Genomic DNA, 18,526 nt, shown 5'->3' with positions numbered 1-18,526 from the left:
TTGCCAGAGAGAGGAAAAGAAGAGGGAAGTGGAAAGACCTGTGCAGAGACACATAGGCAGAAGCGTGGAACTGAAAAGGGTTTAGGAACCTCACATGCCCAGTGAGGCAGGGAAGGAAGAGGTTGACAAGCTAAGCAGACTGGGTCTTAAAGTACCAAGCATGCCACCCTAAGGAGCCCCACCGTGCTCTGAGGTCACTGAGGAAGCAGGGCAGGGAGTGGAGACAGGAAGGGAACATGATCGTGTATGTCAAAGATGATCCTGGCCGGGGATGCTTGCGGTGAAACAGAGTGAGGAGAACTAAAGGGAGCAGTCAAGATGTGGGCGATGGAGTCCTCTTCGGATCCTGAGCGTCAGGACGATTCCTGGAGGTTAGGCATCGTGGAAGCATCTTCTGAACCACGCAGCCCTGGGCGCAGGGAGGGCTGGCTGGATGAGCAGGCGGACAGACTTGTGATGCCACCGCACGGCCGGTTTTGCACATGTAATTCCTCTTCTTCCTTCAGCCATCTATCTCTGTAAGAGGACAATGCAGAACAAAGCAAGACTGGAACTGGCAGATTATGAAGCGGTAAGTGCGGTTATTTCTCGGCTTAAGTGTGGGAGGAGAGTAAAACCGTATCTGCGGCTCTGGTTCTGCTTCGGTTTTTCCTTTTTTCTCTCCCTAGTCCCTTTTATCTGAGCTCCTTTGTTCTCAAGTCTTCTTAACACCCAATAAAACTGCATCTTTATACAAGAGCGCTCCAAACTCAGCAGTAAAAAAACAAACCGCTCAAAAATGGGCAAAGGACTTGAACAGACTCTTCACCGGAGAGGACATTACGGATGACAAATAAACCCATTAAGAGATGTTCAACAACAGCAGCCGTTAGGGAAATTAAGATTAAATCCAGGGTGAGATGCCACCGCAGACCTATCAGAGTGGCCAAAGTAAAGAGTCCTGGGAATGCCTAGTGGGAATGCGAAATGGCAGAGCCACTCTGGAAAATGGACGGGCAGTTTCTTACAAAGTTAAGCATATACTTCCCATCTAACTGAGCAGCCCCGCTCCTGTGTACACACCCCCAAGAAATCAGAACTCCTGTTCACACAAAAACCTGGGTATAACAGCTCTGCTTGTGATAAGCAAAAGCTGAAACGACCCTGATGTGCTTTAGGAGGTGAAGGGTGAAATAAACATTGGTATGTCCATTCAGGGAAATAAACTCTCCTCTGTGGTTGAGAAGGAGTAAACTGTTGTTCCACACAAGCACTTAGATGAGTACTCCAGAGGTTACGTGAAATGAAAGAAGCCAGTCTCCAAAGATGACACGCTGTGTGATTCCATTTATATGACACTCTCGTAAATACAAAACCGTCATGAGGGAGAACAGATCACTGGTTGCTGGGAGTGACAGGTCGGGGCATGATTTGGCTGTAAAGAGACAGCACAGGGAGTTTTTTGGGAATGATGGAACTATTCTGTATCCTGATTGTGGTGGTCGTTCCAGGAATCTAATTGATACCTGTGTTTCAGTGCATACGGCTGCACCAAAAGGAGAAAATGGAGACAATATGAGAATTTTTTAAACTTATTCTATGATAGTTTTTAATTGCATTTTTTAACCCAACTCCCCCATTCTTGGCAGTCGAATCTAAGGACCAAATTCAATCCAGAAGATATGTATCCGATGAATAGACATGCCCACTTCTCCCCCTGCACCACCTTCTTTCAAAAATGTGATTCCTGCAAAACTCGGAGGTCCCACCACACTCAGACCCATTCCCGTTTAACAGAGCCATGGCACAGAGAACTCAAAGCTCAGATAATTTTTGAAATATTTCAGATTTATGGTTGCAGATTCTTTCCCCTAAACCAAACTTTATATGGGTCACAGAGAATCTGGGAAACTGACCAAATTGTCACATACCCTCCAGAAGGCACGGAACCTGCTGGGCCAAGAAACAACTGAAAGGCTGGCAGCGAGGGGGAGGGGCAGCCCTGGGGGCAGCGAGGAGTCCTTCCCCAGTCAACCAACAACATTAACAGGACTTCCGGCTCCTTCCTTCCAAATCTCCCTCTCGTGCTGCCCCAGTTTCCCACAATAAGTGTGAGGCCCATTGCATCAGACTTCTTTGCTCTTGGGAACCTGTGCACAAGCCAGTGGGGAAACAGTTCTGGAGGACATGGTACCTTTGACCCAGGGCCTCAGGACCTGGCCAAAGTGTGCTTATCAATGGGAGCCATTACACATAAATATGTTGGAATACTATGATCTTCCCAAGCAAACCCTAGCATGGCTGTTCTGTGAATTTGAGTATCTGGACACCTAGTTCCTGTCCCCATCAGCCCTCACTTACCAGCCGTCGCCCCTCATTCAGAATCCATTCTCCTACCTCTGTGTACCCCGTACAAGGTGCTGCATCCCTCCCCTAGTGTGACCCATCCAAAAGACCCAGCCTGCAGAAGCAGGTGGCCTGTCCCCACTGTGTCTCTCTTCCCCACATTTTCCATGTTTTAGAAAAGGTCCTGTCTTTTAGAAAAGATAGCATCAACTCCAGATAGATTTTATTCCATTTTCTTCTCTCTTGCCCTATACTGTTCTGCTTTGGTATTTGTAAAGAATATGGCTTCAAGATGTTCTTTGAAGTTGACCTCTGCCTAAAAGTAGGTTAGAAAATTTAAAAAGTATTTTGTTTTCAAAATTCAGTGATTTTATTAATTTTTTTCTGATGACATAATCTCTTTGTAAAAAAAAAAAAATCAACCTGGCAATTCACAGACCTGTACCCCTGGGGCTAATAATACATTATATGTTTATAAAAAAATAAAAAAATTTTTTTTAATTCAAACAGCATAGAAAGGAGAAAGCCTGCAGTCCTTCTCTCTTAACACTTCTTCTATACATACATTTTTTTCCTTTACAAAAACAAAACAAAACAAAACAAAAAAACCTTGAATCATAGCCTGAACATTACTTTGTAAGCTGCTTCTTTCCCTGATCATATGCTGTAAGCATATTGAGAATCTTTCCATGTCAGTAATAATAATCCACATTATTGGTTTTGATGGCTGCCTAGTATTCCATGGCATGTCTGTTCATAATTTATGCAACTGCTCCCTAATTGACTGATACGTAAGCATCACCAACTCTGCTTCTCATGAACAGTAGAAGAATGAAAGGAACAGGTGTTTTTTTTTTTTTTGAGGTACTTATACACTGAGCCTTGATAATAACTGAGTTTATGTGGGTTCATCTTCAACTGAAGCTCCTTTTATATTAATAATCCACTAATGAGGGTAATCAATTAGTGCTGGCATGAGCTCTATGAAAATACATAGCATAATGTGGGCTCTGTCCTTGCATTCCATCAGAATTAGGTGGATCATTAGGGGACCTGTCAAACACCCCCCTCGCTGTCCCCTTGCGCCATCAGGTAAGACTACAGACTTAGAGAAAAGCTTCTCCCCTCTTCTCTAAAGGCAACCCTGGATGCCCTTTCTTTCTTTCTGTTTTTGGGTTTTCCTTTCATGAACATCACAAATATAGACTTTCCCTTTTCTCCTGCTTTTGAATCCAAACTTTCAAAGGCACGAATGCCAGGTCATCTGTGTTTCTCTTTCCTGCCGCCCTCTGGGGCCCTAGCTTGCTGGAAGATGCATCTTGAGAAATCCCTTCTTGCTTTTGCTCTCGGGGATGTCCAATAGGCGGCAAAAAGCACCCCAGCCCCTGTCCCTTCCCCAAATCCCACATGAATAGCCACAAACCCTTCTCCCTTTTTTGCGTGGTAGTGATGAAAAGTGCCATGTGAGTTGCGTTCGTGTAAAACACACGAGAAAAGAGGAATCAGGTAAACCACAGAGATTTCAGATTTAATGGGCGTGTAAATGAATATTAATAGTTCTGCTCTGTACAGCAGGGTCTGGGGCCGAATCACACTGGGTTCATATCCAGTGGATTTAAAGTGGGGCGCCGCTATTCCGCTGGGAGTAACCAAAATAGATGACCGCCTTGTAATAAGCATAGGTGTCAATGTGCAGACTTACAAGGATTAATGCCTTCTCGTTGATTTTGATTTCTCATTAGGAAAACTTAGCAAGACTCCAGAGGGCCTTTGCAAGGAAGTGGGAATTCATCTTTATGCAAGCAGAAGCTCAAGTGAAGTAGGTGAACTTGACAGAGACCCTGGAAAAGAGAGAAAGACTGTCGGGAATGTGGAGGTGGTGTGAGAGTGGTTTCCTTCCACGGCCGGCCGGCCACGGCTGGTCAGATGCTGTCGTCTTGCACGAGAGCAGCAGAGTAGAAATCAAGGTCAAGATGGAGAAGTTTCATCTTTGTAATCAATGGCACTCTGAAATAACTTCAAAAGCATGTGTCTTAGCAAGCAATGGGCTTGCTCCCCAACGTAGAAATCTGGTTAGAAGAAGTTTCTATTTCCTAAAGAGATTTCCAAGTATTCTTCTGGGCTCAGGGGCTGAAAAAACATCAGACCCCCTTTTCTGGAGATTCTCTCTGCATAGGAAAACATGCTGGAGCTTTAGGGAGGCCAGTCCCTCTCCCTTTGCCCCCAGAGGAGGGGCTGAGAACATCAGAAATAAGGCACAGAAGTCGGACGTTGGAGTCCAGTGTGTTATGATTATTGCTGAAAAAATCCAGGTTCTAGGGCATTACTTTGGATCTGTGACCACAGATCTTTACCCTGGAATTCAACTTGCCCATGCTGAGCAGACCTAAATATCTGAGAAGCTCATAGCCCAGGGCAGATGTGAGCCCTGTAAGTTTACTGCATGTAGGGGGCAGGTGTCCCAAGAATAGGCTGGCCCATGCACGGGACCCAGAAAGGATGGACCTGAACTTTCTCAATTCCTTCTTTCAGAGCCACCAACAAAGTAAAGGCCCTTTTCCTCCCCCGGAGTCTAAGAGATAAAAGACTAGCTGGAATGTTTCCCCCAGGTCTTTTCAGTTCTAGGAAAAGAACTAGCTCGGGTTGGGGTCTCTTTCGCCCTCTCGAGCAACGATCTCTGATTTAACCAGAAGTGTTCACAGAAGAAATGGGGCAGAGGAGGGGGTCAGAAAAGGACGCTGAGCTAGGCAAAGGCAAGCATCTTTTCTCTGGATGCCACTTGTCCCGGAGCAGGGCCCCTCTGCACTCTTTGGGCAGCTTTGCAGCCTGTCACCCAGGGCTGGGTCTCAGGCCATACGGTTGGGCATCCCTCACAGGTGTGTGGTCATAGATGGAAATGACCCAAGGACTTCGGGTCCAGTGGCTGATGTAGTACAATGGCCCTCCCCCTCCCTCTGCAGTCTCTACCTTTCCCCTCAGCCCACAATTCCACATGCAGAGCCTACCTGGTGTTGCCAGTAGCCAGGAGTGAGGTGGGCACTGGAAGCTGAGCTGAGCTGGAGGAGCTGTGGGCCCCGAGGAAAGAGAAAGTGGGAGCAGGGTTGAGAGGGGAGGAGGAGGCAGAATCCAACCTGTGTACTCAGAAGCCACTGCGAAGCAAAGAGGAGAGCTAATTTCCACATTAAGGATCACGCAGCATCGCATGTTGAAAAAGGCGGGGAAATTGTTACTTTGTACATATACAGTATTTCTCAATTAACTTTTTTGATTAAGTCTGTGATTATATTATAATTGTGGGCCGTTGAAGTACACAGTAATTATCACAGAAATCTCAGGGTGATTATGGTTTATTTCAGGGCTGTAAACTAAAGTGTTCCCAAGAGAGCCAAGAACCAGAAGTTACACAATTAATCTGTTACTTTTTACTTAGAGAGGTAATATGATGTAATACAGTCTTAAAAGAAAAAAAAATAACCTCTTATCTATTTACTGATCAGAACATAATGAATCTGTCTTTGTCACCTGTAATTTCCCTCCTGCAATTTGTGCCTCCCCCAGCTGAAGCCAGCCGTATTTGCCTTCTGGTTCTTGTCACAGGCTAGGGCTATTACTCTGCTTTTAGAAAGCTAGAGGCTTTAAGTGACTTTTAAAACATGCAATTGCAGTATTTTGAAGACATTTCTATTGACTCTGAATCTAAAGCAAATTCTCAAACTTGAGGATGAAACACGGCAGGCCTATTGTTATATTCTTTCCTATAATTTGAATACGCAGTATCCACTTTGATGGGGGGGTAGGGGTGTGTCCAGTGATAATTCAATACTGAATAATCTCAATCTTAATCATTCACTTGGACAGTTGGATTCTGGTTCTCTCCTTAGGCCCACCACATTCAGTACACATCTGTGATGACTTGCAGTCCAGCCTAAGAAAAATACTCATCCCACGTGTGGACTTCTGGAGGTTCCTTTGAGGGAAGGGTCCGCCCCTATGTCACAGCCCTGCAGAGAGCAGGGACCGCACAGATGCCAAGAGCCCCGTGTGCACTAAGCCCCTAGAAACAGGAGCCTCTGATTTCCTTCCTTTGCTCTTCCAGGATAGATCGGAAAAAGGACAAGACGGAAAGGAAAATTTTGGATAGTCAAGAACGGGCCTTTTGGGATGTGCACAGGCCAGTGGTGAGAAAGCTCCCCTTGCTTCTCTGTGTTTTTGTTTTGTTTCCCTCTTCCTTCACTTGAAAGAAAAGACTCTCTTTAGCCACCACGTGTCTCATTCTTAAAATTAGAGAGCATTGCTGAACTTTGTGAAACTGGTTTTGCCGTTCCGTCAATATAATGTGGGTGGGTTGTCTGGAATGTATGACAGTTTCAGCTTTTAAGAGTTATTCATCTATGAAATACAGACTTGGAACAGGAGAACTGTAGGGGCTCCCCTGGGACCTCTGGGCCCCAGAAGTTTACAGCCCCAAAATAAGCAGTTTCTGAGTTTTCTGGTTTTTTTGGTTTTGGAGGTTTTTTTTAGTATATTTGGGTGCTCCCAAATTGGGTGCATCAGTAGTTACAGTTGTTAGAACTTCTTGTTGGATTGTCCCCTTATTATAGGATACAGTGCCCTTCTCCTCTCGTTTGTCTTTGGTTTTTAAGTCTGATATAAGCACAGCTAACTCCAGCTTTCTTTTGACATCCATTTGCATGATAGATGTTTCTCCCTCCCCTCGCTTTGAACAAGCAGTTTCCATGTCTGCTGTCATTCAACTCTATATCTTAGAATAATCTTCCTCAAATGCGGTCCATTGTCAGTATTCATGGTAGTTACATTCTGCAAAGTAACTGTGCACGCTGAATTAGTCAGGGCTGAGCCACTATCCCGGGAGACATGCAGGGCTCGGTTCCTCTGGTCCCAATCTTTTCTTCAGTTGATCGGTAGGTAACCATGTCCACAGCCTGCTTCTGTTTAAAGACGTCTTATTTAATGTATGTTGTTGATTCATGAATACTGAATTCGGGACCACCAGTGTTCTCTAACTGACACACCTGTGTTCCCTGTCACACACCCCACGGCCCTCTTGCGAGTAGGAACACAAGAGGTCACATCACACTGTGCTCCGGGGCTGTGTTAAACAGCAAAATCACCAACAAAAAGCACAGAAATGTGGAAAAGGTGGTCCTAAATAGATCGTCAAAAGAACATTTGTTCACGGTAAGAGATGAAACAGAAAGGCAGAACCTCACCTTTGCCTCACCGGGAACACACGCATTAGGCTCCGCACAGCCTTTGCTGCTCTGTCTGTGTCCACAAGTGATCACGAAGCAGCACAAAGAGGGACTCGGGGGTTATGAATAAAGTTTAGCTCGTAGGTGAATTCACAAAGACAGATTCCATGCATAATGAGGTGCGATTGGATTTCTAATTTCCTATGATTAAGACAAATCTTGCATTTTCCTCATGAAATGGAACCGGAATGAGGAAACTATGTCCTCAAACTATGTCTAAAAGCTGGTTAAAAGCAAAACACAAACTATTTCCCCATCGTGATATTGGATTGTTGTAGATGGTCAGATAATGTTTAGTAACAAAGGCTGTGGTTGAAACGATCTGGCCACTCTGAATATGAAGTTTACTCTGGGGACACCTGAGTGACTCAGTCGGTTAAGCATCTGCCTTCAGCTCAGGTCATGATCCCAGAGTCCTGGGATCAAGTCCTGCATCAGGCTCTTTGCTCATCAGGGAACCTGCTTCTCTTTCTCCTCTTCCCCCGACTTGCGCTCCCTCTCTCACTCTCTGTCTCTCTGGCAAAAAAATAAAAATCTTTAAAAAAAAAAAAAAAAAGGACTTTTATGCTTATAAACTCTTCACTCTACCCTCTGCATTGTTACCCCTAGATAGTGAGGGGTAGGCTTTGATATTTCATATGGGGGCTCTGTGCAGGAACACATGCTGAAGACGAAACGTCTTTGTAAAAGGAACGGTGATCAGCCAAGTGGAGTTAATCATGTAATACCTGTAATGGGAAAGACAGAGACTGGGTCTCATGGTGTTGCTAGGGTCACAATGGAAGGTGTGATTTTCACTTGGTAATTTATATGATTTTTTTTTTTTTCTCAGCCAGGCTGTGTGAACACAACAGAAATGGATATCAGGAAATGCCGACGTCTGAAGAACCCACAAAAGGTTAAAAAGGTTCGCTAGTTTAGCTAAATTAAAAATTCTTGATGCAAATAGCCCTTCTGTTTCTAGTACTGTTCAAACAGTCATTTGCTATTTGTTAATTCTACCCCATTTTGTCCTTTGAAACCATTTCATTCATTCATTCTACAAATATTTGTGGAGCGGCTGGGTGTACTTGGCACCCTTCTTGCTGCTGAAATACGGTGACACAAGTTGTCACAAAACCCACAGCCTGGGAGAGAGGGTGCGGGGGGAAGGGGGTGAACCCCCAGGCAGTCCAGAGAGCTGTGGCAGGGACATGCTGGATGGTGCCAGGGAGCCGGGAGGGGACACCAGACCCGGGGCTCCCTGAGGGCTTCCAAAGTAGGCTCAAGTGTGCTGAGGTGTGGAGGGTGAGTAGCAGTTGGCTCTGGGAAGGAAAAGAAACTAAAGGAACAAAAATTATCCAAGTCCCACAGGTGAAGGTGAGCTTAGTACTTTGAAAGTCTTTTATGTAGCTAGATCATCCAAATTCAAATCACCATCGTGCCCAGCTGTGAATGGGCCAACCATCGTTTATCCGTGTTTCACTCTCCTGGAAGTGGCAGTGGCCATGACATACTCAAGGCTGCCCCCCTCAACCTGCCCCACAACTGGTATACCCCAACTTCACCATGGCACCAAGGGCCGTATTGTTGGAGGACATATCTGTCCCCCATGATGTTAATTTCAAGAAGCTAGAGTTGTACCCCAAGACATTGCTGTTTCTTGTGATGGCCAATCCTCTCATTTTCTCAGACACACACACACACACACACACACACACACACACACACACAAGACATGACATATATTTCAACTTCTTGAATCCGCTTACATATTTTATTCTTTACTGAGATGAGTTATGTCCTTGTAGGTTTTAGACCTTATGATATTAGTCTTAAAACATCCTCATTTAATCGTTAAGGGCCCCCTAATTTTAATCTTCCAGAATTTCATGGACCTCACATCCTCTCTATCTGACCCCTTCTTGATTTTATAAATTTCAGCTATACATTGCGTAGCCTTTGGGGTTTCATTTCATACCCAGAGCAAAGATTATCTTTCCTCTGTCTCCAGCACAAGGAAACTGCTTAATAAGCAGCCATAGCATAGGGAGAAACTGAGGCCATAAGCTGTTTGGCTGAAAAGGAAAGAGTCTGAAACCCGACACTCTCCAGTTTATACCAGAGGAGCATGTCATCTACCGGCGAACAGAAAATCTAGAGAAGCTCTTCCATGCATAACTTTCAACAGTTGTTCTTGAACTTTCTTGTGCCTCAAAATCACCTGGGCCATTTGATAAAAGTGTAGGCTCCCACACCCTGCCCACAAAGACTCAGTAGGTCTGGGGTTGGGGCTCAGCAATGTGCACCTTTACCAGGAACCCCCAGATGATTCTTCGCAGATGGTCTAGGGCCATATTTGGAGACACGCTGATAGTCAAGAGATGGTTGCTGCTTAGTGAAAGGAAAGATCATCTAACAGTGGTAACCCAAAGATGGGACAAGCTGCCTGAAGAGGAAGAGGTCCCCTCACTGTAGAAATTGGCAGGGGCTGGTCACTTATTGTCAGGACATTACAGAGGGGATTGGAAGCATCAAAAGAGCTCTTGCAGTGCCCACCCCTAAGGCGCCCTGCCCCTCTGAGGATGCATGATTCTATCTTCTTGCTTCTTCTCTAGTCAGTGTATGGCGTGACAGAAGAGTCCCAGTCGCAAAGCCCCGTACACATACCCAGTCAGCCAATCAGGAAAACTACAAAAGAGGACATCCGGAAACAGGTGAATGAATTGACTACTGCACTCCCAGGAGGAGACGTGGCCAGGTTGAAAACCCTTTGAATGTTCACCTCTGAAGGCTGAGTGAGCTTTGAGTTCCTGGAAACCACAGTGGAACCCAGCTGTGGATGACTTGAACCTCTGAGTGCTGTGTGCGAACAACCCACCGAAGCTCGAGAGGACAAAATCTCTACCGAGTTCCCCCAGCAGTTATTAGAGACAGACGTAGAGGAGTGATCCCAGTCTCTTGGGGTTCCCACAGAATGCTGTGGAGACTGATGGGGGTGGGGGGGACAGATGTCACAGAGTCCTTAAGATTGTAATGAACTTGCAGAGTAAGGCAGCTCAGAACCACCAGACTTTATTGCTGTGATTCAAAAGGCAAGTTTACAAATAAAGAAAGCCCCACTCTCTGTGCCACTTCAGCTTTATTTGGTTCAATGTTGCCTTCCTTCATGATGAGAAGCTAACTGGTCAACCAGGGACAGCAGACAATGGCTAATTACATGACTCCTTTCTAGGGTTCACTGACAATGAAGTGACTTCAAGGTCTTTATGTTATGTTTTACTAGCTTCTGAGGGGGAAACCCAAAGGTGCCCACCCCTGACAAGTTTATTTGGGGTGGGCAAGAGGAAACATATGTGAAGTCGCTATTTGATGATCTAGTCAAGTACACCAAGCATATGGTGGGTGTAATGTAGTTGTGAAAGGTGTGCAGAGGGAAATCACTGGAAATCAGTCCAACCAGATACTTACAGTGCGTCTAAGTGCTGCTAAGCTTCCTAGGATGTCTACCACTGCCTTTAAGCTTGCAATCACTTTTGGGAGTCAAGACTTAGGCTACAACACAGTACAGAATATTAACATAGGCTAAATTGTGGAGTGTGATTTCCGAGTATGGTGGGAACTTCCGGATGGGCCAATGATTGTTGGAATGCAAAGCTGGTGCATTGGCAAAGGCTGGCCAGAAGAGCTGTTTGGTTATGGATGGAAATACAAGGTTTGGGTTCATAGGGAGAAGGGGGAAAAATCAAGTTTGATCTTAATACCTTTTTTCTATCTTTCCCCAGATAACATTTTTGAATGCACAGATTGACAGACATTGTTTAAAAATGTCCAAAGTGGCTGAAAGGTATGTTTCCCCTCAATAATATTACTGTTTTCCTCTAATTTAACAAAAGAAAAATGTTACGGGGTCACAGCTAACAAGTATGTACCACACCAAGAGGCAGACCATAGTCATCTCTTAAACTGATGAGTGAAAAAACACAGACCCCACACAAGTACCGCTAAGACAGCAGACCTCCCTTGAGTGATGTCAAGAAACATTCCATTGTTGAAGCTTTCCAGGGGGTGGCCACGGGACCTTGTCAATCCAGGAAGAATGTCCTTAAAAGCTACGTAATGCACTTTTACCTTCAGCCTCTTGATTAATTCAAATAGAATTGGTCCCTTTTCAGCTATAAAATGCCCAGATTCCTTTACGGGGGAGGAAAATGATGTGTGCCCTTTGAGATGTTGGCCGCGCTCGTCGGAGGGGGCCAAGCCATCAGGAGGCGTTCCACCTCCACACACCATCAATCCCAGAACCGCATCAAATCAACCGTAAAGAAAATATTTGGCACCTCCAGCCCGGCTTCCTCAGGAACGTTCGTGCTACAGTCTGCACCCGGAGCTGGTTCCACTCCCACTCTGTTAACGCAGGGGAAACTCAATTTTGTCAACTAAATGGTCTGTTTTTCGAATCCTCGGTGAAGAGGAGAGACCCCCTGGGGAATCCGCGATGGAATAAATCTGATCAGACAGTCTCACACCGAACGATTGTCCCTCCATATGCTACTGTTTAAGCGATGACCAGTATCTGAGGGAACAAGGTTTTAAGCTGGGTCTTAGCATTTACTGGATATTGACGTAAAGTGGATCCTTTAAACCCAGCTCACACAGAGGGTTGGCTGTGTGTTCAACCTGTGAGCCTGTCTCTGCTGGCCCCCAGGTTGATCTCCCTCCTCTTTCTTGATGAAAAACAAGAAATTGAGGCTAAGAAAAATTCCTCTCCCAAATCCAAAACGCTAAGTGAGCACCCTGTGTTCAGGGGACCAAGAACATCCCTGGCTTGGAGCCGGCATCTCCGTCTATCCCGGGACTCACTGATCATGTCGCTATTGACATCCTGGGCGGTCCTCTGCATTTTAGGATAATTAGCAGCCTTCCCGACTTCTGCCTACTTACTAGATGCCAAAACCCACCTCACAATCATGAGAACCAAAAATCTCTTCAGGCATCATCCAACGTTCCCAGGGCAGAGCCAGGAGGGAGGCAGAATCGCCCCTTGTGAGAATCACTGAGATTCCCGTTTTCTCCAAAGAAAGCGTTCCGCAAGGTGGCCGGAGGCTGGAGCTCAGCTTGCACTTGGACGTAGATTTCTGTGGAGTCAGGTCTGCTGCTGACTCTGCTAGCCACAGAGCCACTGCCCACCCCCAGCTGTCATGTTGGGGGTCTCCCCAAGTACCAGCTTCTAAAATTGCTTTCTGATCTCACTGTGGTTGCCTTTGTCCCAGAGAGTGGCCATGAGGGAGGTGGTGAGGTGACATTGCGTGCGTTGGTGCCGTAGCCTGTAAGGGGCTCTGGGCTTCCGTCTCTGTGAAAGAGGGGCAGGAATGACTGTCCCCATGTGCTGGGAGGATCAGCGCGAGTCACACCTGGCCTTTGAAGGGCACATGAGACTTTGCAGTCCTAGGAGAGCATGTGTGTGTGTGGCGGCGGTTTCGGGGGATGGGGTGAAGCATCTTCCCTTGGGTCAGTTCATTCGGGTCCAGTGGTTTTGAGCAGGAGTGTCCAGGCAGGGGTTCAGAATGGGGTTTCCCAAACCCTAGCTGTGGGGATTTGGATTCAGTGACTCCAGGTAGATCCAGAGGAGCCTGCATTTTGAATAATCTGCAGGTGCACTGACCAGGTCTCCTTGGGGAAGCCACTGTGTAGCCCTGAGGCTCTGTGCTCAGCCTGGAGCTGTGTGACCTGAGAGCTCACAGAAGAAGGGGCACCCTGCTTTGTCTGATCTCTGGGGGATGTGGGGAAAGAGCCTGAACCAGTCAGCCTGAGGGAAGCCCACTGACTCCTGGCAGGTGTGCGGGGCTGAGGCAGGGCCCGGAGACGGTCTGGATGGGGCGGGAAGCCTGGCAGGGCCTGGTGTGTGTTTGTTTAGCGCTGTCAGGGAGGGCCCCACCTGGCAGCATCTCATTATGCTTGAGGCTGCTCGACTGGCACCGGAGAGATGATTCCAACCAGCCTGTCCTCACTCCCAGCTCGAAGCTTCCGGAGTCTCCGCCCAGCAGAGACCAGATTTTATTCCCAGCAGCAATAACTGGCAACTTTTCAATGTGACACAAGGGTTTTTCATTAGAACCACGAGGAAACTCCCAGATAGAGAGGAGGAGGGAGAGGAGACGGGTGTGAGCAGGAGATAAAGCAGTCCGGAGCCTCGGCCCGTCTGCAGCGGCGGGGGCGGGGACGGGGAGGAGGCCTGGCAGCTGGCCCTGGGTGCGACTGCTCTGCTCACCGAAGCTGCAAGCTGAGCTGTCTCAGGTGGGCGCACACATCCCCGAGCCGGCGCTGCTCTCCCTGGGCCTCCGGCGGGTGATGGGTGGTAATCAGCCGCCAAGCAAAGGACCTCGTCCCCCAGAGAACAGGTGCATGCCATGCAGTTCCCTGGGAACTGATGCTGGGGAGAGGCTCCAGGGCTGGTGATGGGTTGGGTCAGGGCTGTGGTCAAAGGTTGTGAGCACACCCAGCCGGGAAGGCAATAGGGACACTTGCCTACTGAAGGAGCCCAGCAGGACGAAATCAGGGGATGGGTGTGGAGCCAGGCGTCAGGGCTGGGGTCCTGCCTCTGCCCGTTTTCTAACTGTGCAAGCTTAGGTAGGCTGCTTTATCTCTCTGTGCCTCCGTTCTGTTTCTTTAAAGGAGAGAGAACAGTAGCACTAACTTACAGGGTTAATGAGTTCATCCAGTCCTTGGCATGTGTTACACAGGCAATAAATATGAACCATTATTTTTATCATTTTTAATGATTTATTTATCATTAAGCACCCTGTGGTGCTGAATGGTGTCTTGGAAAGGAGCAGACTTCAGGTACGTGGAACAGAAAGAACTGGGCGTATGGTGTTCAGAGGAAGCCATAAAGGGCAAGCCACGAAGTGAAGCTGGTCTTGCAGACAGCGGCTTTCTGCAAATGCAACTCTTCCACCCTGTCTCTTTCCCCATCTGCTGCCCACAGGCTGCCCAGGAAGGCTGGCCCTGCAGCCCACATCTGTGTTTCTGCCCCGGCAGCCTCCTATGGCACCGCTATTCTGGCACCTGTGAGGAAGGAAAGGCCATATGGGAGGAGCTTGGTTCTTCTGTGCAGATCTTCTGGGGTCATCTTGGTTTCAACCGCACTGTCCCATTGTCACCATGCGTGCCTAAGGGCCAACATCATGACAACCAAACTCCACTTCCCAGCATACGCTGCCTTTTGCACCTGGAAGCAACAAAAAATTCTATCTAAGATACTACCTGATTTTTTTTTTAAGATTTTATTTATTTATTTATTTGAGAGAGAAAGAGAGAGCATGATGCGGGGAGGGTCAGAGGCAGAAGCAGATTTCCTGCTGAGCAGGGAGCCCAATGCAGGACTCAATCTCGGGACTCTGGGATCATGACCTCAGCCGAAGGCATTCACCTAACCAACTGAGCCACCCAGGCACCCCCGATTTTTGCTTCAGGTAGTATGGTCTCAGCACACACAAATGAATCTCCCAGATAAACAGTGTTTAACACCTTAAGCCTGTTATCTTAAGTATTTTAAATGAAAATATTTTCCTTTACTTTCATTTTATATTTTTGAGATTGATTTATTTAGTAGAGAGAGAGAAAGAAAGGGGGAGGGGCAGAGAGAAAGGGAGACAGAAGCTCCAAGCAGACTCTGCGCTGAGCACGGAGCCCAACACAGGCCTCGATCTCACCACCCTGAGATCACTACCTGAACCAAACAAACCAAGGGTTGCATGGCCAACTGACTGCACCACCCAGGTGCCCCCAAACGAGAAAATTTCTTAGGTATGGTTCATGCACTTGCCTTCTTAAAGAAAGGAGACTATATTTCAGTTAATTTTCCTGGGTGAATTTTATACTGTGCTTTGCAACTGCCAATGATCAGCGTCTTATGAAGTGTCACAAACTTCTTCCCTTTCCCTAAAGAGCCTCAGACCATTACAACCTTCAAGTCTGTGTTTCTGCTTTTTAGCTATTTGATTGTTGGTTTGTTTTCTTGTTCCTGGTCAACAGTCTGCAGGCAGACCAGGTGTTTCTGTTAGATATCACTGAGTAATAAGCGACCTCAAACCCTAGTGGCTTCCAACAGTAGGCATTTGCTACGGTTTGCGTGATTATGTGCCAGCTGGCTCCCAGGGGCGCGGGCTGGTATCCATGTGCAGCCACGGACTGCTCTGTGCTCTTGGCTAGGCTCTCTCATGTGCTTGGCTCCAGGTAGTTTAGCGTGACCTCAGCTGGGATGCTGAGCTCTCCCTCACATAGTCTCTCATCCTCCGGCAAGTTTGACCTTGCTCACGTGGGAATAGTAGAATTCCAGGAGAGAGGGTACAAGCAGGCAAAGCCTCTTGAGGCTTGGAACTGACACTCTGGCACTTCTGTTGTCTTTTATCGGTCAACGCATGTCACAAGCCCAGACCAGATTCAAGGGCTGGAGAAATAGACTCATTTTTAAATCAATCTACCATACCAGGAAATCAAACGACCAAGTCCCTTAGCCTTGGTCCTGAAGCAAGAGTAAAGAGTCTTTTCCGAGGGGCGTGCTCTTCTGAATTCAGACGATGAGCCTTGAGGCCTAGGGTTTGTGTCACTGTAGACTCTGCTCAGAGGCCGTTTCGGTTGTATAGCTCACCTGTGTGAGATCGCCAAACAATGGAGGTCTTACCATCCTTTGCCAGGGTCCTCATCAGAGCCCCGTTTTTATTCACCCAAGCCCTACAGCACTTGACAAACCAATCTGGGAATGCAAAACAGTATACATTTCAGTTCCAAGTGGTCCGAAAAGCCCCTGCATTTTGCAGGGTATCTGCAGAGATCTCTCCCCACTCACTAGGCACTGAGCCATGCCTCGCCCCTGCAGAAGTCACATCACACTGCCCCGCACAGAGAGATCGAGTTGTCTCATTCCCTATCCGCCTGTGCACTTGGCTGTCCTTACCCTATCCCTGGGAGCCATTTGTGCATCACAGCCGACTGCTGAATTGATTTTTTACATCATCTTGCTTGCCCATCTCGGGATCGCGCTGCTCTCTGAAATTGGATGCTGGTTCCTTCTCTGCCTCCCAACCCTCCATGATCCTGAAATGTAATTAATGAAATGAGATAAGACAGCAAGGGCCTGAATACCCTGAGGGTTATTAAAAAACCAGCTAGGGTGATGGAAGTCCATGAACTTAATGTTTAATGAAAGTTTGGGGGAAGGAAGAAATGGGGCCGAAGAGGTCATTACAACGTTGCTTTTATGTGATTCCAGACACCGTGGGATCTTTGTGTCTTCTTTTTCCCAGCCCACCTCAGGTGACAGGGAAGGAAAGATCAGAGGCAAGGTGATAGCCAGGGCCACTGTACCCAAACCAAAACCTAGAAGGGCTGAGATACCTGGCCTGGCATGTAGTCTTCCTTCTGAGAGGCTAAATTCACCCTCATGTCCCTTCACTCATCTCACATGTCTCCATGGAAGGTATTTTCTCTTGGTGACCCACAATTCAGGAGTTCTTTATAGTCTCTCTTTTCCTCACCTTTCCCCAACATGAAAAAGCTGGATGAATGAATGAATGAATGAATGAATGGGAACCAGAAGTTCCTCTTCCCTCTTTGTAGTACTGTAGTCCTTTCCCTCTCTAGCCAGAACCTCCTCATGTCTTGTTTCTCTTTAGTGCATCAGGTCTAGAAAACCACACATACAGTGCAAGGGGACTGCAAACACACTCTCCTACTCACCTTTCCCACATAGAGTTCCCAGGTTCCTCCCCATTTAGAGGCCCCGATTTCTAATGAGTGCTGTAGCGTATTTGTATTTCATTTCTAAAGTAGAAATGATCGTCACTGTCCCATAATACTTTGCACTCCATGCCTCGTCGTCCCACATCCCTCGGCTGTGAACCATTCCTCACTGTCCGTCTCCCCGGACTCTGTGTCTCCATCTTCGCCCACACCTGCTCTGTGGACCACACTCCTTATGTGTGCAAAGCTCTAGGGGTCCCTCCAGACACCCCTCAACCCATCGCTTCTTCCTCCAACTCACCTGTTTTACGTTCTTGTCATATTCTCTACAATTTGTAATAAAACTGTGTCTCAATTTTTTGTTAAGGGGAAGAGGATGAATTCTAAAACTTTTCTCTCAGAATTTTTTAAGTGATTGGCCTAAAAGTTTTCTAAATTCACTTTTGTTATTTCTCTCCTCATTAGATTTAACAATCCATATTAATGGATTATATATACATGTATATATACATATGTACTATGTATATACATAGTATATATACATATATACTATGTATATATATCCATATTAATGGATTATATATACATGTATATATACATATGTACTATGTATATATACTATGTATATACACTATGTATATATACTATGTATATACACTATGTATATACACTATGTATATATACATATATAGACCCTCCCATCATATATATATATACAGGGGTTAGTTGGGCCTTGAACAACATGAGTTTGAATGCCACTTATACACAGATTTTTTTCAATAAAATAGGACAGTACTATAAATGTATTTTCTCTTATGATTTTCTTAATCATAATTTCTTAATTTCTTAATCATAATCATGATTTTCTTAACAACATTTTCTTTTCTCTGTCTACTTTATTGTAAGAATACAACACATCATATATACGACATACAAAATATGCATTGTGCATATTATCAGTAAGGCTTTGATCAACAGCAGGCTATTGGCAGTGAAGTTCGGGGGAGTCCGAAATTGTATGGATTTCTGACTGCACCGGGATTCAGTGCTCCATCCCCATGTTGTTCATGTTGTTTAAGGGTCAAACTATAATATATATAACCTATATATGTCGTATATGAGGCCCCACATATAAAGAGTGTGTGTGTGTGTGTGTAATAACCCATGACTACTGTCAAAGTTGTTAGAAGCCATGACCTTGCTAT

At 46.2% G+C, this 18,526-nt stretch overlaps 1 protein-coding gene across 8 annotated transcripts in view; it reads left to right on the top strand.

Moving 5' to 3' along the window:
- Positions 1-18,526, top strand: part of RGS6 (regulator of G protein signaling 6) — a 550,737-nt gene that overhangs the window by 469,258 nt on the left and 62,953 nt on the right. For all 8 annotated transcript variants that reach the window (XM_032345054.1, XM_032345052.1, XM_032345055.1 and 5 more), the window contains exons 7-12: positions 507-571; positions 4,068-4,144; positions 6,422-6,503; positions 8,431-8,505; positions 10,196-10,294; positions 11,363-11,424. In XM_032345054.1, coding sequence (XP_032200945.1) covers positions 507-571; positions 4,068-4,144; positions 6,422-6,503; positions 8,431-8,505; positions 10,196-10,294; positions 11,363-11,424 — 460 coding nt within the window. The remainder of the gene's footprint in view (positions 1-506; positions 572-4,067; positions 4,145-6,421; positions 6,504-8,430; positions 8,506-10,195; positions 10,295-11,362; positions 11,425-18,526) is intronic.

Source organism: Mustela erminea, chromosome 5, assembly GCF_009829155.1.
Source record: "Mustela erminea isolate mMusErm1 chromosome 5, mMusErm1.Pri, whole genome shotgun sequence".
In the NCBI taxonomy this organism is placed as follows: Eukaryota; Metazoa; Chordata; class Mammalia; order Carnivora; family Mustelidae; genus Mustela; species Mustela erminea.
Note: the sequence above shows the minus strand (reverse complement) of the source record. Positions and strands in the feature narration are given on the sequence as shown.